Source organism: Leptonychotes weddellii, chromosome 15 (genome assembly GCF_054177405.1).
Source record: "Leptonychotes weddellii isolate Sample4059 chromosome 15, ASM5417740v2, whole genome shotgun sequence".
Taxonomy (NCBI): Eukaryota; Metazoa; Chordata; class Mammalia; order Carnivora; family Phocidae; genus Leptonychotes; species Leptonychotes weddellii.
This window is the reverse complement of record NC_138383.1, coordinates 5944709-5963611: the sequence shown is the minus strand read 5'-3', so window position 1 is coordinate 5963611 and position 18903 is coordinate 5944709. Positions and strand designations below refer to the sequence as shown.

The 18903-nt window shown below is 53.4% G+C and overlaps 1 protein-coding gene across 1 annotated transcript in view; it reads right to left on the bottom strand.

The window, feature by feature from the left end:
- FADS6 (fatty acid desaturase 6) overlaps positions 1-6294 on the bottom strand; it is a 14156-nt gene extending 7862 nt beyond the window's left edge. Inside the window, exons 1-2 of the mRNA XM_006728080.3 lie at positions 6052-6294; positions 5388-5554 (exon numbers count right to left, since the gene is read on the bottom strand). Coding sequence (XP_006728143.3) covers positions 5388-5554; positions 6052-6214 — 330 coding nt within the window. The 5' untranslated portion in view covers positions 6215-6294. The remainder of the gene's footprint in view (positions 1-5387; positions 5555-6051) is intronic.
- Between the last annotated feature and the right edge of the window lie 12609 nt (positions 6295-18903).

The window sequence follows — 18903 nt, the reverse complement described above, 5'->3', positions numbered from 1 at the left end:
CATGCTGGCTTCAGGGTGGTGGGGGCCTCTGGGGCTCCACGGGCCTCAGCCATAGGTTTGTCAGATAAAGTATAGGACGCCCAGGTAAATTCAAATTTCAGATAAACAACCAATTCTTTTCTTGTCGAGGTATATCCCAAATGCACCCCTGGCCTCTACCCACTAGAGGCCAGTAACACACACACATACACACACACACACACACACACACACACCGGTCACAACAGCCAAAGATGTCTGGAGATATCGCCTCGTGTCCCTATGTTCTCTCCGTGCTCACAGGCTGCACACCACCTGCTCGATGTCACGTTCCACCTGCCCCCGTCCCAGGCTGCACCACGTACCAGCCGAGCAGCGCTGGCCAAGCGACTTAACCTCCCACACCAGTGTTTCCTCATCTACGAAGTGAAGGTAATAACAGCCTCCACCTCACAGGGAGGCATGCCTACTAACTGCAATCATTCATATAAGATACACAGGAGGCGTCCAGTAAGTGTCCGCTGATATAATCAGGATTTTTATTATTTCCATGTCATTCGTGTGTATCTGTTTCCCCACCTGACTCTGAGCCCTTGGGGAACTAGAAGCGGGTCTGGGTCACCGTTGTGTCCCCAGCACCCAGCGGAGGGCTTGGCAGGGAGGAGAAGATCGGTGATGTGGGGAGCACTGCTCGGCCATCGCCACTCAGCCTGGACTGATGCTGTCCCAGCCCCCGAAGCTCCCCCTCAAACTGGCGTCCTCACCTAGGGGGGCAGCCACTGCCCGGCCCTCTTCTCCCTGAGCCCCTCCCTCAAGGCTGCAGTCCTCACATTCGGGCTGCCATCCACACATGACTGCCTGGCCGGCTCCGGGGTCCTCTGCCTCTGAAGGGCCATATGCAAGCCCCCCGCAGTCCCTGCCACCAGCAGCTGGGCTCTGCAGACCCACACGAGTCGGAATTGCCATGAGACCCCCCCCTCCCAGAGTCCTCGGACTTATCCTTGAGGAAGCCACACCAAAGCTGGGCGGTGGGGGGGGGGGGTGGAGTGGGGAGCTGCTTGCAAGTCCCTTTTGCAAATCTACACATGATAAAATGGCAGAGATACACACACAAACACACACACATACACACACACACAGTACCAATTTCAATTTCCTGGTTTGGCTATTGAAGGACACTTATACGAATGTCACTTATATAAATTTAAATGTTATAGGGGTGCCTGGGTGGCTCAGTTGTTAAGCGTCTGCCTTAGGCTCAGGTCATGATCTCAGGGTCCTGGGATCGAGCCCCGCATCGGGCTCCTTGCTCAGCGGGAAGCCTGCTTCTCCCTCTCCCACTCTCCCTGCCTATGTTCCCTCTTTCGCTGTCTCTCTCTCTCTGTCAGATTAATAAATAAAAATCTTTAAAAAAAATAATAAATATAAATGTTATATAAAAAGGGGCACCTGGATGGCTCAGTCGTTTAAGCATCCAACTCTTGATTTAGGCTGAGGTCATGATCTCAGGGTCATGGAATCAAGCCCCGTGTTGGGCTCCATGCTCAGCGCAGAATCTGCTTGTCCCTCTCCCTCTGCTCCTCCCCCCACTTGCTCACTCTCTCTCTCTAAATAAGTAAATAAAATCTGAAAAAAAAAAAAAAGAATATAAATGTAACTAATGGGGGAAGCTGGATGAAGGCTCCACTCGACCTCTCTGTCCAAAAAATTTGCAAAGTCCTGTGAATCTATAATTATTTAGAAACTAAAGTTTGTGGTTTATTCCACAAAAGTATATTTTGTACTACAGATCTAGTTTTGCCCTCTGAATAAATTTTTTAAATTAAAAAAAATTAAAAATCATAGTCAGGCATACTCAGACTAATGCCCCTCAGGGTTCGGGTGCGGACAGAGGAAAGGTTAGAGAGACATCCAGAAGATAATGGCCAAGCTGAACTCGAGAACATTCCTCTGTGTGACGTCCCCTCCCCCAGGGCAGAGCCAGGGTTCCCCATGCTCCCCTTGGACCAGCTGTGACCACACCCCCGCAAGCACAAAGCCAACTTTAGAAGGAGGGTTTGAAGTTGAGACACACTAAGAGCTTAGTGACTGGCTGGACCTGTTCCCTCCCTCTTAGGAAGCATCTTGATTGTGAGTGAAATACAGGGAGGTCCTTAAACCCTCTGATCTGGGGAGTCAATCCTTCCCAAGCTGCGGGATTTAAACCAAGGATGGCACTGCCCACGCCTTCCTGCGGTGCTGTCACACAACCTAGGACAGAGAGGGGCAGGTGCTCCTGCAGGGAAGGCCAGGGCCATCAGTGGATGGGGAAGAGGCTCAGAAGCTCACTAGCAGGAGGAATGGAACTTTCTCATGCGGACCAGAAGTGGGTCTTCAGAGGGAAGTTCACTCTAGTGTGGGCAGGTGTATATGACTGGGGATACCTCAAAGAAACAAGGACAACTGGAGTGTCACTGCCCTGTCCATCCTGCCTGCCCCTCCCCCAGATCCAAGCGGTCAGAGAGGCCAGGCCCTTGTCCCACCCCCAGCTCGAGCCAGCAGACCCTGAGACAAACCTGGCCAAAGCTGGGTGCCCAGGGACACCAATGGCCCTTGCCGGCACCTGGGGCTCCAGACTAGAGAACTAGATCATTCTGTAGTGATGGTGGCTCCTGGGGGTCAAGGTTTGGGTAGAGCACAGGTAGCCAACAAGAGGAGGATCAAAGAGAGAAGACAACAGGACACGGCAGAAGTGGGGAATCAGGGGTCCAGGAGGTTCCCGGGCAGCGAGAACTTGCCCTCTGTGCCACGTGAACAGGGGGTGGGCCAGCGCCGCAGCAAACGTGCCCTCAACACATTCATACACTCACACACTCACTCACTCACTCACACACACACTCACACACTCTATCTGTCCAGCTTTGCATAATGCAGAAAGCTTTCTCTTAAACACAAACAGCACTAACGGACAGGAACAAAACTGCTAACCCTCTCCTTGCAGCTGACCTCATGTTCCCTCCAGAAAAAAAAAAAAAGCAACGCCAACACTTGGTGAGCATCCAAGAGTCAGGCCCAGGCCCTAAATCCAGATCTCCATGGTCCCATTTAAGCCTCGCGCTGGCTCCACCAGGCCAGTGACGTTATGACCCCTGTTTATTAGACGAGGAAGCCAACACTGAATTGAGTAACTTGCCCAGGTCAGGAGGCCGGTGGGCTGGGCCTGTGGCTTCCACAGCCATGCCCCAACGCCGGCCCCTGCCTGGCTGCCAAGACTGGCACCCTCCCCGAGGATTCCACTTGCCCCACTAATGCCAAGGGGAGGGAGAGACTGAGCCATCCCCTGCCCCACACTGGAAACCAGACCCTCCCCAGGGGCATAGCCAGAACCACACTGTGTGGGGCAGAAAAGCACGCCCTGCAGAACCAAGCCTCCCCCACCACAAGGGACTCTCGGGCCTCTAGTCGGTGACCCTCCAATAGCTGGCTTCTCCCTGGACCTTGTCCCCATGTCACTTGCAAAGTCATCGTCAACATATACTGACAGCCCTGTGCCAAGAGCTGAACTTACAAAGAGGCAAAGATGAGGCCACAGCCCTGGGGCTCATGGGGACAAGACAGCTTGCAGCCACCAAGCTGCCTCGGTCCCTCATGGCGGGTCAGGCACTGATTCTGTACCAGCTCTTCAGCTGGGGTACCTGGGAAGCTTCTCAGGGGACGTGTCCCCAGCTCCCTGCCTTCGCTTGGCATCCACCATAGCTCCCTCGTTCCCCGGAGTTGAAGCCAGGGGGTTCTCAAACTTTGGTGGGTATCAGATCCACCTGGGGAGCCTGGGGAAGAGAGGGGCCAGGGCGCTCTCCTCCAATAAGCCTGGGCCTCCAGGTCATTCAGCTGCGCAGGGAAGTCTGGGAACACAGTCACCTCTCTACAGTCAAATCCCCTGTCGCAACTTAGTCCAAACTCCACACCTATTTACCCTCAGCTGCCCCCCGGGGCTCCTGGCACTCGGGACAGCTTTGAAAAGTCCACACAGAGCTCATCCTACCCATTGTGTCCCCAGCTTCTCCCCTCCCGTGATGACAAGCTACGGGGCATCTGACCTTGGCCCCAGGCCTCAGAGTCTAGCTAGCACCAGCACCCCGGGCTTCCCGGGGAAGGGAAGTGACTTGAAATGGACCGTGAGGATCGGGAACCTGAAGGTTCCTCTTGTTAGCACTTTAGAAATGTGTGCAGGTGGGAGAGGAGAGGAAGGGGAGAATGGGGGAATGGAGAGCCCCAGGTAGGAAATGCGTAACCGTATGAAATGTCATCTGTGGGTCTGCGCGTGCACGTAGTTATAGAGACCTTAATAAAGTTATATAAAGTTCGGGAAGCCTGGGTGGCTCAGTCGGTGAAGCGTCTGCCTCCGTCTCAGGTCATGATCCCAAGGTCTTGGGATCGAGCCCCGCATCAGGCTCCCTGCTCCTTGGGGGGCGGGAGGGGTCTGTTTCTCCCTCTGCCTCTGCCACTCCCTCTGCTTGTGCTCGCTCTTTCTCTATCCCTCTGACAAATAAATAGATAAAATATATTTTTTCTAAAGTTAAATCAAGTTAATAATTGAGTTAATTGGTCATGGTAAGCCGTGGGCAGAAAAGGACTCTTCCGGTGCCAGCTTTCATATTTGTTCATAAGGGACCTGGGCGACCAGGTGAGGGTCTACCTGGGAGGGGGCGCGGAGGAGGCAAGTTGCACAGAGGAACCGAAAAGGCCTGACAGCAGTCCAGAGAGGACAACCTAGTCGGAATCCTCTGGCTTTGCCCATAGGGGAAAAGGGTGAGGCAGAAAGAGGAGGGAGTAGAAGTTCAGGGGAAGCAAAGATCAGGAGAGAAGGGGGCTCCTCAGGCTGGCTCAGCCATCACGAGGCATCAGAGGGGTGCACGTTCCAGAGTTGGGACACTGTCAGGCCCCTGCTTCCCCTCCCTTTCTGTCCGGGGTTCACATTTTACTCCCTGACCGTGAAACCAGGAGGCCCCAAAGGTTGTAACCAGGACAGGTGTCCTGTAGGAGGAGGAGCTCTATCACCACTCGGTCCAGTGCCACGGAGAGGCAAGGACGTGCCCCCCGGAGAAACAGGGGTTCCCAGGCCAGGTCCACTGCCGTAGGTGGACACACATCCATTCCTCATGCAGCTCTCTACCCACCAGTGTGAGCACCCTCTCAAGGGCTGGGGGCCGTGCACACACACACACACACACAGGTGCACACACATAACTGTAGTGTGTGTTGCACGCTTGGATACACATATCAACAGCTGCAGTGGCCTGTCCACATAGGCACACACAGCTGCACACACCTGCACCCCCCTGACAATGATGGCATTGCAAAAAAAAGAAATGAACAGTGAGATTTGCGCACACAGTACCAGCAGTCACCTCTACCCCAACTAGGCTCACCTCCACAAAGAAAAGCTCCCAGAACTTGCTCCAGCCTTTGGACTCTGTGAGCGCCCCGTGAGTGGCCAGGTGGCTGCCCTTGACAGTGAGTGTGTAGTGGGACACACCCAGGATGGTGATGCCCAGCCCAAGGACCAGGACATTCTCAGAGCGCAGGCATAAGAACCCTGTATGGAGGAAGGAGAGTGGGGATGGGGAGATAGGAGGGGGGCAGGGTTTTCCTCCAGCTCTTGGACACCTGGGCCCAAACACCCTGGCCCCTACCCCTAGAGCCCAGGCTAAACTGGGCCAGGTGCCTGGGGGCTGCCACAGGCAGAGTGAGGCAGATCCCGACCGGGAAAGGTCCACAGGAAACCCCATCCCTGGTGTCCCCCATGGAACATCCTCCCGTCCCCCAGTCCCTCTCATCCCTCTCAACTCCCCCCCACCCCCACCGCCCTTCAGGCCGTCAGAACTTCTCCCTCCTCCAGTGCCCCATCCTCTGGGGACATAGGGCAGGACACTGCAACCAGACTTTCGGATTTGGGGTGAACCCCTCATTCCTGGGGTCCTCAGCAAGCACCATCTCCCCCAGCCCCAGTCCCCAGCCTCTCCACCACCCCACCCCGCACCCCGCTCCGCAGCTGCAGCCCGGCCCTCTGTCACCCTGTGCCGTGCTCCTCACCGGCCGGCAAGGCGAGGAGGCTGAGCCCGAGGATGGCGCAGTCCACGCCGCGGCGCTCCCACCACGAGCTCGCCCTCTCCACGTCCCGGACCAGCGCCTCTAGCTCGCCCAGCAGCGCCTCGCCCCCGCCGTTCCCCCGAGGGGCGCCCCGAGCCGGCTCCATGAGCTCCGCGCGCCCAGCGGCCACCAGGGCGACCCAGGAGGACTCGGGGACGGTCTGCGGCGGCCCGCGAGGCGCACGACGCGAGCAGGGGCGGGCCGGGGCGGAGTCACGCGCCAGCCGCGGACAGCCGCCCTCGGGGTCACGGTGCCTGCTGGGCAGCCGAGCTCCTCCTGCGGTGCGCGGCGGCCACCCGGCCCGACCCGGGGGCATCCTCCAGGCGGGAGAGACCAGAAACGCCGCAGGGGGAGCGGGACGGATGCGCGCCAGCGGGGAAGCCACCGGAGCGAGAACCGGCCGGGGCTGGAGGGAAACCGGCTGCCTCGGCGGCGACCCCCATGGAGGAACCCCCCCCCCCCCAGGGCCTTCTCTGACCGCCTGACTTCAGACACCTCCCTCGCGTTCTCCTGTCCCCGCACCCTCTGGAGTCCGCTGTAACATTTTTATCCCCTAGCCGGTGTATTTTCTTTTCTTTTTTCTTTTTTTTTTTTTTTTAAGATTTTATTTATTTATTTGACAGAGAGAGACACAGCGAGAGGGAGAACACAAGCAGGGGGAGTGGGAGAGGGAGAAGCAGGCTTTCTGCTCAGCGGAGAGCCCGACTCGGGGCTCCATCCCAGGAAGGACCCCGGGATCATGACCTAAGCTGAAGGCAGACGCTTAACGACTGAGCCACCCAGGCGCCCCAACCAGTGTATTTTCTTAGTAGCACTTAGACGGTCCCACATGGGACCCTGACCTGTCTGTCTCCACCAACAGACTGGTGCTGCAGGGCCTTACCTTTGCCGATCTTGCTCAGGCTGCATCTTTAGTAACTAGAACAGTTCTTGGCACATAAACATTCTTGAATTCATGGGGCAGAAAGTGCAAGGACTCACTCCATCCAGCCAGATGGGGCGCGGGTGTCCCTCTGGTCCTTGACTTTAGCAATGGTGAATCACTTTCCAGCCCAGTGATTTTTGGAGTGAGAAACTCTAAAAGGAATAACCATAGAGAAAGGCATAACTACAGAGAACACACAGAAGTCATCATTCCAGGTGGATCCCTCTGCAATTCCACTCGCTCAAGGGCACCCAGGGTCATAGCAAACAGCACCCATCCCACCCCCACTGCCTTGGGAGCAGCCCCTTCCCATCAGTGCAGCCCCACCCAGAGCTGCGAAAGGTCCTCAGGGACAAGTCCCTGTGCTCTGCAGACTCCCTTCTCGGCATCTGGAGCTCTCTTCTCCTTTCTCTTTTTTGTTTTACATTCCCCCTGGTTTCATTCTGAAGTCCCTTTCAAAATGAGGTCTGGCTGGGAGAAGACAGCAGCATCCCAGAGGAGATCTTTGGGAAGGAGAAAGAAAAGCAGGAGGAGGAGAGAGGTGGTGGAGAGCCCTATGAGGAGGTTAGGGACACTAATGAGTGATTGCTGCCGTCTGCCATGACATCTTCCTTCACGAATTCCTATGAGCTTATCCCTCCGATTCTGTATAAAAGGGTAAGATTTCTTTACCAGGTCAGTGTTCTAAGGGGCTACAATCTAATAGACCAAGTCTCACCACATGTAGGCGCACACACACAGACACACACGTGTATGTTTCACCATTGGCTTCTATATCCTTATTAGGTTTTATCTTTTCTCACAACTCTGTAAGTCATCATCCCCATCTAATCCATGGAGTCCCCAAGAGATAAACTGATCTGCCCAACACCTACCCCAAAGTTACTAAATGGCAGAACCAGAACTCAAATCCAGGGTGTCTCCTCCAAATTCAATTATCTTTTGTTTAAATCAGATTCTTTTTTAAGGTTTATTTATTTATTTATTTATTTATTTATTTATTTGAGCTAGAGGGAGAGTAAGAGCGAGAGAGAGAGTGCATGAGCGGGGGCGGGGGGGCGCGGGGAGGAGACAGAGGGAGAGGGAAAAGTAGGTTCTCCACTGAGCAGGGAGCCAGATGCGGGACTCGATCCCAGGACCCCAGGATCATGACCTGAGCCGAAGGCAGATGCTTAACTGACTGAGCCACCCAGACGCCCCTTTATATCAGATTCTTAAAACAGAGAAGGAGGAGGTACCTTTCCCCGACCCTACCCTACTTCCAAGTGCCCCCCTCCCAGATATACTAGAATTTTCAGGGAGGGGACGTGTACAATTTTTAAAAGCATATTTGATATTAATATACAGTATGATAATACAATTTTATAAAGGTGGCATTCCATGGCTTTTATCACATAAACTAGGAAACTTCCTACCAAGGTAGGAAGAAAGTACCAAGAAGCCCCTCGCTTCCCTCTGGATATCTAAGTGACACTGTAGGAAGCAAATGCTGAGTGTGAAACAGGAGCAGAGGCAAATGTGTGCTAGAGGAGCTCCAGGAGCCAGGAATCCCCATAGGTGGGGCTGGCTGGCAGCCTCCCTGGAGAGAGGCGGCCTTGATTTAGAACAGATTTAAACCTGCCTGAGAAGGAAGAGAACAAGGCATTCTAGGTCGTCAAGACATAGAGAGGGTTGGGAGATTATTAGGGAAGGCAGGAAAGAAAGGCTGGGACCGGGTGCTGGAGGCACAGAGAATGGCAGACTGAGAGATGGGGGCTTGTTCCTGCAGACTTGGGGAGCCATAGCAGCCTTTAGAACAAGGGAGTGACTTGTGTAGTGTGTTTAGGAAGGGTCATTGGGCACAGTGGAGTAGCCCACTGGAGGGCAAGAGACTAGTTTGGAGACTGTTTCAGTACCCTGAAACAGGAGGGTACTGAGCATGTAGATGGCAGGGGAGGGGCACTGTAGGAAGGGAGAGGGAGAAATCAAAATCAGGAAGACTGAGGGACGCTTGCATGGCTCAGTGGGTTGGATGTCCACCTTCAGCTCAGGTCATGATCCCAGGGTTGTGGAATCAAGCCCCGCATCGGGCTCCCTGCTCCGCAGAGAGCCTGCTTCTCCCTCTCCCTCTGCTGCTCCCCCTGCTTGTGCTCTCTCACTCTCTCTCTCTCTCTATCAAATAAATAAATAAAATCTGTTAAAAAAAAAAAAACAAAACAGAAAATCAGGGAGACTGAAATAGACTGTTCACCAAAGGAAATGTACAAATGGCTAATGAGCACATGAAAAGATGTTCAACATCATTAGTCTTTAGGGAAATGCAGATTAAAACTCCCAATGAGGTAACCCTTCAGACCTACTGTATGGCTCAGTGTAAATAGCCAGGCACCACTAAAGGTTGGCGAGGAGATGTGGAGCAACTGACCTCTCATTCACAGCTGAGGAGAGGATAAGTTGGTACTACCCCTTTGGAAAACAGTTTGGCCTTTTCCTGGAAGGTTAAATCTACACTTACCCTATGACCCAACAAGGCAGCTCCCAGCTATTCAACCAACAGAAATAAAAACATGTGTCCACACAAAAATGTGTGTCTCGATGATCATAGCAGCGTTGTTCATTATAGCCAAACTGGAAACAGCCCGAATGTCCAACAGGAGAATGGATGAACAAATGGATACATTCAAAAAAACACACAGAATATAAAGGAGCATCTGGAACGGGCAAACAGGGCAGACGAGCTGTGTGGATGAACTGACACAATCCCACAGACTGAATGCTGAGGGAGAGAAGCCAGACAACACACAAGTACTTACTGTATGGATTCCATTTATAGGAAGTTCAAGAACAGCAGAACTAATAGATGGCGATAGAATTCAAATCGGTGGTTGCCCAGGGAGGAGTGGGTGGGGAACAATAATTGCAAGGGGACATGAGGAAACTTTCTGGGAGGATGGAAATGTTCTGTATCTTGACTGTGGTCATATTCACGTGGGTGTATATGTTGATCTAAAGTCATCGACCTGCACCCTCAAAATGGGTGCGTTTTATTATAGTTAATTATACGTCAGTAGAGTTGACAAAAGCAAAAACAAAACAGGAAGGCAGATTCTCATTTTAAATGGAAAGAGCTTTATTACAGCTCTGAATACAGGCATGCCCTAGGTATGCACTCAACAGAAATGCAAAGAAACATTCATAGCCACAGTCCTCCAAATAGGCAAACCCTGGGGACAACTCAAATATCCTCCAACAGTACAACGATGAATAAAATGTGGAATATGCATGCCGGGGTGTATCATACAGCCCAAACCTGGTGTAGAACTAAGCCAGACACAACAGAGCACAGACTCCATTTGATTCCATTCGTATAAAATTCACAAACAGACTTAGGATGGCCATTACTGATGGGGTTAGTGACCACAAGGGGTCATATAAGGGCTTCTGGGGGCTGGTAAATGTTTTGTTTCTTGATCTGGGTGTTAGTTACCCTTTATAAAAATTCATCATGTTATACCGCTATTAGGGGTGCATTTTTCTGTATGTATATCCCATTTTAATTAAAACGTTTGCTTTATTTTTCTAATTGGTAAGAATTTTGTTTGTTTATTTGCTTGTTTGTTTGTTTAAGAGGTAAAAATCGGAAGGTAGATGTCACCCATAAATGCAGCAAGAGTGAAATGTGGGAAACCGGATTGGGGCTGGAGTCTCTGTTCCCTTGGCCATGGGGCGGGGGCGGGGGTTAGCAGCTGAGCATGTGGGGGTGGGAGAAGCCCCTGATCGGCCTGACTCTTCCCCATTCCCCTCTGTCAGGCCAGCCTGACCTCTCAGCCCCACGTCCTCCCTCTCCTGACTCCCAGGATCCTGCTCATGGGAGTGAGAATTAATTGTGAGAAAAAGCTCTGGGTGATGGGCCAGCCAGGTCTGCACCTTTGAGGCTCCCTGCATGGCTTCTCTCACCAGGCCCCAGGGGCCCAGTGAGCAGGCGTGGACAGGCTCCTTGACCTCTGCCCACAGTGGGCCGTTGTCCTACTGCCAAGGCAGAGACAACCAGGGCTGGGGCCTATTTCTACTCCTCCCAGCCAGCCTGCCCTAGACCTGCCTCTGCCCCCATCCAACCCCTCACCTTTCTGCATAAGCCTAGCATATGTGAAGAGCACAGCTTTGGAGTCAGACATGCTTACTAGCTGTGTGGCTTTGGGTGAGTTACTCAACCTCTCTGAGCTTAGTAGCTTCATATATACGAAACACAGGCATTTAAAAGAGTGAGATAGGGGTGCCTGGGTGGCTCAGTCATTAAGCGACTGCCTTCGGCTCAGGTCATGATCCCAGGGTCCTGGGATCGAGTCCCGCGTCGGGCTCCCTGCTCTGCGGGGAGCCTGCTTCTCCCTCTCCCACTCCCCCTGCTTGTGTTCCCTCTCTCACTGTGTCTCTCTCTGTCAAATAAATAAAATCTTAAAAAAAAAAAAGAGTGAGATAAATATCAATGGGCATTTTAATATTTTTTCCTGCACCCCAATAGTTGTGCACACCCCGCTTTGGAGACCACTGACCGGCAGCCTGAGGTCTAAATTGCTTGGCTTTGAGGGCCTCCAAGTTCTGGCTCCATCTCTGACTACTCTTCTGCTTCCGGCCAGAGTGGCTGCTCACTGACTTCAGAGAGCCTGGGAAGCTGTTACCCCCTCTCACCTCCGTCTTCATTCCCAGGTAGCGGTTTCTACTCCTGCACCCCGTCTAAAACCCACCCATCCTCCAGGGCGCTGGTGACTTCAGCCACCCCTACAAAGCCTTCCCAGTGTTCCCACGTATTTCACTCGTGCCACCAATTTTATTGAGCACCTACTGTTTGCCGGGTGCTCCCACTCACGGTGTCTGTCCCTTGCTCTGACCTCATCTACCAGCTAGCGTTAGACCCCTGTTGTCATGCGCTGCCTGTCAGTGGTCCCTCTCGTGCCCTGTGACCTAATCGTAGGATTCAGCATGTTCCTGGGTCATCTGCCTGCATTAGTCAAGGTAAGTCGCACTGCTGCTGTAACAAACAGCCCCAAACATCTCAGCGGTAAATACAATGCAGGTTTATTGCTTGCTCACATCACAGTCCAATATGGGCCAGCTGGCCCCGCCCCAAGGGGTGACTTGGGGGTTCAGGCTCCTTCCATCTGGTGACGGGGTCATATGGAAAGACCCCAGAGTATTCATAAAGCTCTGAATACAGGCATGCCCTAGGTAAACACTCAACAGAAATGCAAAGAAACGTGCAGAAATATTCATAGCCACAGTCCTCAAAATAGGCAAACCCATAATGACGCCTGGGGGCTGGGGGTGGAAGAGAAAACATGAAAAGACAGTTTTAGCTCCAAGTCTGGAGGTGGTACGTGTCACTTCTGTCCGCATCCCACCGGCCAGAATCGGGGCATGCAGCCCCAACCTCAGCACAGGCAGACTCGGGGTCACTGCCTTCCTGTGCCCAGGGAGAGAGGGTCACATAAATAGCAGTCTCTGCCCACCGCCAATGCATGGTGGGCTTCCTGAGGGCACGCACCCCACACACAACTTCCTTATGTTTCCCTGAGCTTCCTCCGTAACTTCCAACCCGCCACCCGACACACACTCACACGCTCATCATGCCCAGCACAGCACCTTGTTTACCAGCTGATGGACCGACCAGCGTGAGTCAAACCAGGCTGCCTGATGGAGAAGGGGACAGGGCTTGGCAGGGACACGGGTCCTTCCTGTTCTTCAGACAACACCCATTCCCTGGGGCCTCACACAGTGTGTGGCACATAGTAGGTGTTCAGTAAACATTGGGTGAATAAATGAATAGGTGGATGAATGGAAAGATTAGGAAAATAGGCTCAGGAGAATGGAAGGAGATAAAAGCTTAAAAAAAAAAAAACAATAGATGATGAAGAAGACACTGGTCCAAATTCGAGATGGGTGAGCCCTCCTCCCAGGCCCCAACGGATGGGGTGCCTGTGGACCTACTCAGGCACAAATGGGGTGTGTGTGTGTGTGTGTGAAGGGAAGGTGTTAGATGATGCTGGGTTTGGCCTTCCTGAGACCTCTGGAGTTCCCCACCCTGGGGCAGCGATGATTCCTCCCTTCTGCAATCCATATCTTTATGTGCTGAGGTTCATTGGGGTTAATTATTATTGTGGTTGGGGTGGGGTGGGAAGGAGCCTTGCCCCAGCCCCAGGCCCTGGAAGGGGATCATGAGAGTCAAGGATAGGTTTGGAGACCTGGAAGGCTGGTACTGAGAGGCTGGGGGACAAAGGGTAAATTAGAAAGGTACCTCCCACCAGCAATGTAACCATTTCTAGGCTCCACGCCTGGGTGGCTGGGTCTGTAAGCCTTCCTTGTCTTCCACCCATTCATGCTACCCCCCAAATCATCAAAGCCCAGTGAGGGCCGGCTCCAGGAGGCGAGCGGCATTATTCACTGGGGTGGGGCCGAGTGCTCTGGGGGAGAAGTGGCCAGGCCGTGGCTCAGATCTTGATCAGCTGAGAGAGGGACTGGCATCCCAAGCTCCCCTGGCTCCAGCAGGGCAGGACCACATCGACGGGCCGTGTCGACATCCGCCTCCCTTCCAAGGACCCTGGCCCTGGCCCGCCACAGCCACCCGTCGCGTGCCTCCCACCTTCTGGGCCACCAGCTGCTCTGTGGGGACGAAGCCAGGTTGGTGATGGCCCAGAGGGGCAGGTCAGGGAGTGAGACAGGTAAGGGAAAGGGGGCTGGCCTTGAGCTGCTGGGGATGCTGCCGAGGCTCCGAGGCTGTCAGCCCATCCCCACCAGGCAGGAAAGGACACTGAGGCCCAGGCCACCCTTCCAAGTTGTAGAGCAAACGAGGTCCTTGAAAAGCCAAGGCTGGAGCTGTTAGCAACCCAGACTCCTGACCAGTGAGGTTTTCCAAGGGTCGCTTGGTCCCTCCTCCTGCATCAGTCCGGCACCACAGTCCGGTGTGTGTAAGTGACTCTGGGGTGTAGATTAGCCTGAAGGGTGTGGGTTGGACCTGGTGGGGCCAGTGCCAGGGCTGGAAGGGGAGTGAGGGCCACAATTCTTGCAAGGTATGGAGGCAAGAACAGTATGTAGAGCGGGGCTCTGGACTCAGACACATCCATGGTCCCATCTTGCTGTGTGACCTTAGGTGAGTTGCTTGACCTCTCTGAGCCTCAGGTTTCTGAGAAGGTGACTTGGAGTGGATGAGGGTGATACTACCTAGCTTGCTGGGTTGCTGGAGAGAGTAATAAGATCATTTCTGTACTATGAATATCAATGGACCACCATAGGGCTAGTGCTCACAGTAGAAATCATCACTAAGCCATTCCTTGTGCTACTGTAATTATAACATTATTGTTATGTTGAATATTGATATGATTTAAATCTAACATATGTTGGTATCAATAACGATACTAATAAATGGTTTCCATTTCCAGCGAGAAAAGGGCCCAAACATGCTCACTCCCTCTGTTTCACTCTCCTCTTTGCCGTGTTTTCCATCTGTGTGTGGGCACATGCATGCACGTGCGTGCACACACAGAGTGGGGCTGGGGTTCAGGGGCACGATGCTTCCTCCCACTTCTGCTCTGCGAATACCGAACAGGCTGTGCAAGAAGTGTGGGCACCATGGAAAGGGGAGTTTGGGACAATCCAACATGTCGGTTCTCAGGGCCTGGCTAATGCCCGCTGAGCCCTCCCCATCCCCAGATTCCTGTCTATCAGGTCCCTGGGCTGGTCCTCCCCCTACTGGGTGTAGAGAACTGAGGTAAGCGCTTAACATAGTTTATCTTCCCAACTGGCCTACTATGTGGGGTTTAATGATCTCCACTCACAGATGGAAACTCGGAGGCTTGCAAAGACAGATTAGCCTTCCCAGTGGGTGGCAGCGCTGAGCATCCCAGTTAGACACGCCGGCCCAGGGCAAGTTGCCCACCCAGGCTCTTAGGTAATCTGGCTGCCCCAAAAGGTAGATTTGCCTCTACCTGACCCCCTTCCTTCTGGGCCATTGATCCTTCTCCCCCTACTGCCTACCCCTCAGAGTTCTGACCCCCAACAAACCAGGCACCCAGAGAGAGTCTGGAGAACGCTTTGTGGGAACCCCCGTTTCAGGGCAAGGGATGGGGTGAGGGGAGGTGGCGTGAGTGGCTGGAGCTTCAACCTTCCAGTCTAAAGGAGCTGGGGCCCTAAAATTAATAGATGGGAGAAGGAGTCTAAACACAGACTGTAGACAAAATCGTGGAGCCCTCTGTGAGTGTGTATGCATATACATGCACACACACGCATGTGCACGTGCCCTTCTTCTGGGAAACTTGGAGGCCCTGAAGCAAAGATGAATGAGTAAGACCACAGAGACACACAAGCCCACTCAGCTCACAAATAAACACAACCTTCCAGGAGAGCTCTGGGTCCACGACACTCACCCCGTGCTTGCAGAGATCCACGTCAGTGGCGTCACCCACATTACACACACACACACCCGCACACACACGCAAGCTCACAAAACGGAGAGCAGTCAGCAGTAGACCTAGAGGCTGAGCAGGAAGGGGGTAGAGAGGAATGGAGGAAGAGAGGGAGGCAGCAAGTCCCGCCTGTCCCCCATCCCACTCCCCTAGTCCTGCAGCTGAGCCCCTGCTCTGACCTGGGGAGCCCCTGAGGCGACCTTGTGCCAGGGGAGAACCTGGGGAGGTGGCTCAGTGAATGGGGTAGAAAGAGCCAGAGTTTGGAGTTGGAATCCCACGGCCCTGACACTTGTGCACTCAGCCGCTTGGAGAAACGACCTCACCTACCGAGTCCCGGTTTCCTTCCCTGCGAGGCAGGGCAGTGATACTGTTCTCGAGGCTTCGCTGTGCCTGGTGTGTGAAAGTGCTAGATTTATGCTCTGAGAAGGCAGATGGCAGCGAGCAGCAGTGCAAATGCACCAGAATCGACACCCTAGTTTAGGCACTTCCTAGCAGGCCATTTGTCCTCCCGAACCTCGGTTGCCCCATCTGTAAAATGGGGCTAGTCAAGAACGCCTTCCAGCCCTTGCGACTTGAGGAGACAATGCTGTGAGGGTGCTGTGTGCTGTGACTCTGTGGGAAAGGGAAAGCCCCCAGCGGCAGAGATGGGGGGTCAGGGCCCCGACTCGGTTGGTGGCTGCTGTTGCCCCCGCCTCCTCTCCCCCCAGAGAAAGCCCCTTCCCCCACCCACCAGGGCCCCACCAACTACTGTTCAGGGTCCCACGAGTGTGCATATCCAGAGCGGGGAGAGGGTCCCACAGACCCCCCTGAGCCCATGGAATAAAGAAGCCAGAGCGAGAGAGGGTAAAATGGAATTTATAACCTTAAAGGATTCCCAGGGCTCACCACACTGGCATGTCCCAAGGGCCTTTCTCTAAAGACCAGATTGGTGGCTCTGAATGGACTTTCCAGAAGTTTCCCCACCTCAGGCTCCAAACCCCATCAGACTTAGTCATTCAGCTATAGATACCCGGGGGGCAGCTGGTCCAGAGTCAGACAGACAAGGAGTCAGGCCCTGTGTGTGCTCTTACAGGCTGTGTGACCCAAGCAACAACCTAGTGTTCTCGAGTCTTGGTTTTCTCCTCTGTCAAATGGGTTAATTGACCCCCTGTAATTATTAAATGAGGCTGTCATGAGAACGCACAGAAATCACAGACGTAAAGTGCTAACATACAGCAGGTGCTCAATAAATGCTCACCATCATGATGAGACATGCCCACAGCTGGGAGCCAGCCTGTCTGGGTTTGAGCCCTAGCTCTTCCTCCTCCAGCAGTGTGAGCTTGGGCATGTTTTACAAACATCTCTGTGCCTTGGTTTCCTCATCTGAAAACCAGGAATAACAACGGTGCCCAAGACCATGCGAGTAACATGCTGGAAACGCTTGGGCCACACCAAGTGTTGCTACGGGGACTATCGATGGGAGGTGAGAGCTGGGGAGGTGCGGTATGCCTGCTGGGTACCAGCCGGGTCTCACACAATAACACCCTTAGGTGTGGGGTGAGGAGAGGAGGGGCTACAGGGTTCCGGTTCAACCCAAGACAGGGGCCAGACCGAGGTGGGGACAGGGACAGGGAGCCTGAACTCACGGGGAGACAGAGAGAGAGAAAGAAGCTAAAGGAAAACTGTTCCTCTCCTCACAACACTTCTGACACCAGATGGGGGTTCTTCCCACAGCAACAACCAATTCTCCAACTCTGGACACACCAACCGTCCTATAATTTCATTCGGTTCTGAAGCTGACGACGGGGTGAATGTCAGACTACACAGGTCCCCAGGCTCAGTCCCACAAACACACCCTCACTTCTGACACCTCGGGTCCCCAGGCTACCTGCACTTCTGTCCAACCTGACTAAAAATTTGGGGGTTCTCTGAACCCGCTGCCTCGGCTTTGACAGTTTGCTAGAACAGCTCACAGAGCTGAGAAAAGCACTTTACTCACATTTACCGGTTTATTGTAAAGCATATTATGATGGATCCATATTAACAGCCAGATGAGGAGATACACGGGGTCCAGAAGGGTCCCAAGTGCAGGAGCTTCTGTCCCTGGGAGTCAGGGGACACCACCCTCTCAGAACATGGATGCATCCATCAACTCAGAAGCTCTCTGAACCCCACAGAGTAGGGGTGCTTTGGAGGCTTCATTATGAAGCCATGATCGATCATTAACCCAATCTCCAGCCCCTCCACCTTCCCAAAGGATGGGGGGCACTGAAAGCTCCAAGCTTCTAGCCCAGGTGACCAGTCCCCACACTGAAGCTGTCCAGGAGCCCACCCAGAGTCGCCTCGTTTGAACAAAAGATGTTCTTATCACCCAGGAACTTCTAAGGGACTCAGGAGCTCTGTGTCAGGAACTGGGAGCAGTTACCAAATATCTATTTCTTATTATGTGACCAACAGCAGAGGAGTCTGAGGTCTAGAGAGACGAGGCAACAGAAAGAGGGGAGGAGAGACGGAATAGGAGCCCCAGTGTTACAGGGAGAGATGGGGCAGAGACACAGAGAGGTAGGGAGACAGGCAGACTCTCTGGTCACTATTAAATGCTTCTGCAGGCTTGCTCCCATCTTGGCTGGCTTTTGCCCTCCCAAACAGCCCCCCAGTATCTTGCCCTGTGGCCCCACAAACCAACCTGCCCTCTCTCAGCCCAGCCCCTCCAGGCAGGTGGGTCAGCCCAGGTGCTTGGGCCACCGAAGTTGCCAGCATGCCCCCACCCATGCCAGGCTGAGTCTGGCATCTGCCCAGGACCAGGCATGCCCAGGTCAAGGGGGCCCAAGACCAAAGACAACTCCCACCAAAGGGTACAAGTACTTGGGAAGCCAATACACCATGGTAAGGCATGCAGGCTTTGACAACCTAGAAATTTGTCTTTGAGGCCTGGTTTGTCCACCTCCTCAGCTCTGTGACCTTGGGCAATTTGCATCACTGCTCTGACCCTCTGTTTTCCCACCTGTGAAATGGAGATAATAATCATAATATAGTCCTTGTTTTACAGGGTTGTGGCTTTAGTGTGAGGATTAGATGTATATAAAGTGCTGGCACCTTATAAAATCTCAACATTAATAGTAAAAACATGAGAGCTTCCCTCTGGGGACAGGGTGGCCGAAGGGACCCAAGTTAAGGAATTAACTTTCCTTAATTTACTGGAACCTAAGGAATGTCACAAAACCTCTCTGATGGTCAATCTCTTCATCTTTGGAGTGGGGCTAAAACTCTTCACCTGCTTACCTCACAGGATTAGGGGAAAGTTTTTGATAAACTCTACTGTTCAGACAGTAGCATAATGGGGCCAGGCCAGTGGGCCTGTGAGTCCCCCTTCCAGGAAAGATGCCCAGCTCCTTGGGTACCCCAGGATTCCCTGGAGGCCCCCCCCCCACTGGACAGTGGCGTGGCCCATCCGTGGCC